The following is a 3,577-nucleotide window of genomic DNA, read 5'->3' on the forward strand; positions in this document are numbered from 1 at the left end:
TCATCCATCTTAGAGAGTAAAAGACTAGCGTTTGTCCTCAGAGGGGTCTGGGGTGTGGATTCTAAGTCGTAGGGGGATATAGGATTGTAACGAGAGTTGGTGAGAACATGAGGTCCCAGAGCCATGGCTCCAGCTACGTAGAGTCCCTCTCAGGGACTCCCTGGGGCGAGATCACTTTGGGTTCTCGGATTCCTCGCCTGAAATGTTCTGCCACCGGGGACTCTGCTAACGGAATTTGCCTTAAAGCAAGGAGGCCCCTCTGAGAGGAGTCTGCACCATCCGGCAGAATGGGAATTTGTGCCTAACGAATCGTTCTCAATCCAAGCGCAGAGAAGGATGAATTTCTTGTGCTTATGGAGGAAGTGGTTTCTGCCCTCCCGGCTGCGGGACAGGACGGCGAAACAGCGAGGGTTGGAGATGGGGCTGGATCCCAGGTGCGAAGGAGGCGCTGCAGGGATTGGGACGCAGGGTGCAGTCCAGGAAGAGCGCCCTCCTTCCCTCCCGGCTCAGCTCTCTGAGCTCCGCGACGCGTGTGCGCCAGGCTGGAGCTGGACAATCGTTAGCGCGCATGTGGCTGGCATGGAAGGCAGTGTCTCCGCGGAGCTGAGGGTGCGGAGAGGCGCTGGCTGAGTTGTAAGGCGAGGAGCCGACTCCGACCCTGCAACTGCCTCCCCAACCCTTCCCAGTAGGGACGCCCAATCCAGGTCGGCGCCCGTCTACTCCGGAGCGGAGGCCTCTGGACTCAGAGCCACGGGCATTTCTAAGAAAAAAAAGTTTATTTAAAATTTTGTACATAAATAAATAAATAAATATCTTCTGGCATTACAGAGGCCGTTCAATTACACAGCTAGGATGGGGCGGGCCAGAGTCTAGAAGGGGAAGCGTGGGGTCGCCAGCGGGGGAGATCGGGGTCCTGTGTTTAGAGGAATGAAGAGCGTGTGGGAAACAAAGAGATGGGTGTCTCCAATTTGGATACTACGGGTAAAATTTATCATCTGTGAGAGGAGCCGTGGGGACTGAGGATAGCAAGGCCGATCAAGGGACAAATGGACCAAATGAAGGAGGAGGCTCCCTGAGGAGGAGAAGGAGAAAGGAAAAGAAAAAAAGGGTTCATAAATGTGTGTGTTGGCAGGCGCAGGCCAAGTGAATAAACGATCACAGGAAAGAGGTGGGGAGGGACAAAAAGACATTTTGAAAAGAGAAGCGAACCAGCATCCAAGGCCACCGACCTTGACCGAGGACGGAGAGTAGAGGAAGCGAGGAAGCCCAAGGCAGCCCAGAGAGGGAGGGCTATGAGGCGCCGGCTGCCCGAAAGGCGCTGCGCCAAGCAGGCTTGCCGACGGGGGCCGCGATGCTGCACTACCCAGGAGGACTCCAGCGCTTACAATGTTCACAGCTTGGAGTTGGCTTTGGACGCGCGCGAGCCCTGAGGCGGGGACACCATGGTCCAGCCTCTGCCAAACTCTCAGCCCTGCCCAGGGCCAGGGACCTCTGCAAAGCCGTGCCAAATCCATGCCGGGCAGTGGTTTGGCAGCGAGTGCCTGGGAACCAGCGCTGCGTCCCAGGACTAGTCTTTGAGGCGCATGGAGGTCTTGGGGTGGGCGACCTAGAGAGACGCTCGCCTAGGGAGTGACCGTAAGATCCCGGTCGTCCTTCCCTGAGGAAGATGGAGACATGGGCAATTCGTCGTCATCCTCGGAGCACTTGGCTGAGGAGATGGATGCGCACTTGCAGCCTTGCGGTGCGCTCCCGCCACCACCTGCACCCCCGCCGCCGCCGCCGCCACCGCCACGATGGTTGCTGCCCTTGCCTTCCTTCTTGTGCTTTACTCGGCGGTTCTGAAACCAGATCTTCACCTGCTTCTCGGATAGATTCAGGTAGGTCGCGATCTCGATGCGGCGTAGGCGGGACAGGTACATATTAGAGGCGAACTCGCGCTCCAGCTCTAGCAGCTGCGTGCTGGTGAATGCCGTGCGCATCCTCTTGCTGCTGGGCAGCTGGTTCGAGCTGCTGTCTGGAGGTGGCAGAGCAGAGAGGGAAGCGATCAGACCTCTGCTCTGTGGGCCAAATCCCCTGATGGGCGGCTGCCAGAATTCTACGACTTTGACCTCTTACCCACCCCTTCGCCCTGAACACAATCCACAAAAGAGCTACAGTGAGCACCTCCTTGTCCAGCTCGAGATCCCGATTCTCCTGGAGTCACGCAGCCCTGGAACCCCTTTATGGAGAGCCCTGGATTCCAGCCCTCACTTTCCCTCGGCCCCCACTCCAGGACCTGGACGTCTGCTCTCATCCCCCTCCTGGCTTCGTATCCTGGCCCTCAATCCGCACTCCACCCCAAGCAACCCCGCCTTAGTCTCCAACTTGACCCTCACCGCCCGCAGAAAGCCCAGGATCCCTCTTCCTCCATCCCTGGCTCTCCACCTTGCTTCGGATCACCTCTGCCCTGTCCGTCCGCACAAAGGCCCCGCTTACCCACAGAGATGCAGTGAAACTGTCTGGGGTCGGGCAGCGGGTAGGAGGTCTGGTAGAGCGCGGCGGCGGCGGCAGCGGCGGACGGGCTGTGAGCGACCCCGGGCGACACAGCTGAGTGCTGGCGGCCCAGGGGCGCATGGCAGTACTGCGAGCCGAAGGGTGGGAAGGACGCCTTGAGCAGAGGCAGCGCGGGCGGCCCGGGGGGCCCGTGCAGCTGCGAGGCGGTGACGCAGAGTGGGCACACGCACAGCAGCCCGGCCTTGCGCGCGTGGCAGGCGCCTGGCGAGAGACCGTGCAGAGCGTGCGGCGGGGGCACTGCATAGGGGAAGAGCGGCGGCGGGCTGCCCTCGGGCGCCTTCTTCTCACCCGCCTCGCGCAGCACTAGAGAGTCCACCAGGAAGGAGCGCGGCATGGCCCCGGCGCGCGGCCGCCCAGCAGCCAGCCGGCCTTCTGCGCCCGCCGGACCTTCCGGCTCTCCAAGCGCTGTTCCCGGCTGCGGCCGCCCGCAGCTGCCTCTACCCGCGAGGCTGAAGGCGCCGCTGAGACCTAGGTTGAAACCGCAGACTCCGCTGCGGCGGGCGCCGCCCAAAGAGCGTGGGGTGCTGGCCAGCGCAAGTGGTGCTGAAAGGAGCCGGCGGCGCCGCTTAAATAGGACTATTGCCATGTGATGGGCTACGCCAGGAGCGGCCGCGGCCTCTCAATAGGGTTTTTGTGCCTTTTCTCTTGGCATTCACTCTGCACGCTTCCTCATTATTTCACTTGTTAACTAAATGAACTGCATAATGTACTCTATTCTTGTCAACCCCACCCACGCCGTAACAGGCGCCCTCGCCCCCTCCTCTCCCTTTTGCGGGTTTATTTTCTCATTCTCCCGCGATTTAATATTCTTTTCTTTCTCTTTATTTCTTACTCCCCTTTGGCTTTGCATTAGCGATCAGCCCGTTCACCTTATTGATTTTGCACCCCCACAGCCTCGCTTCTGCAGATCCCCATGGGCGCAAACCCTCTTATTCTCTGTCCAATTGGTCCTGGTCCCCTTCTTTCTGTTATCGCCCCTGCACCCCAAAAGTATGCTGTCCCCAGTCAGCCCTGTCAGCTCAGC

General features: G+C 59.9%; 1 protein-coding gene across 1 annotated transcript; it reads right to left on the minus strand.

The window, feature by feature from the left end:
• Window positions 1–813: 813 nt before the first annotated feature.
• Window positions 814–3,089, minus strand: GSX1 (GS homeobox 1). The gene is made up of 2 exons (XM_017537555.2): window positions 2,476–3,089; window positions 814–2,014 (listed from the first exon to the last, which is right to left on the minus strand). The coding sequence occupies exons 1-2, from the start codon at window positions 2,885–2,887 to the stop codon at window positions 1,623–1,625; spliced, it is 804 nt and encodes a 267-aa protein (XP_017393044.1). The 5' UTR covers window positions 2,888–3,089; the 3' UTR covers window positions 814–1,622.
• Between the last annotated feature and the right edge of the window lie 488 nt (window positions 3,090–3,577).

This window comes from Cebus imitator, unplaced genomic scaffold (assembly GCF_001604975.1).
Source record: "Cebus imitator isolate Cc_AM_T3 unplaced genomic scaffold, Cebus_imitator-1.0 Scaffold103, whole genome shotgun sequence".
Classification (NCBI taxonomy): domain Eukaryota; kingdom Metazoa; phylum Chordata; class Mammalia; order Primates; family Cebidae; genus Cebus; species Cebus imitator.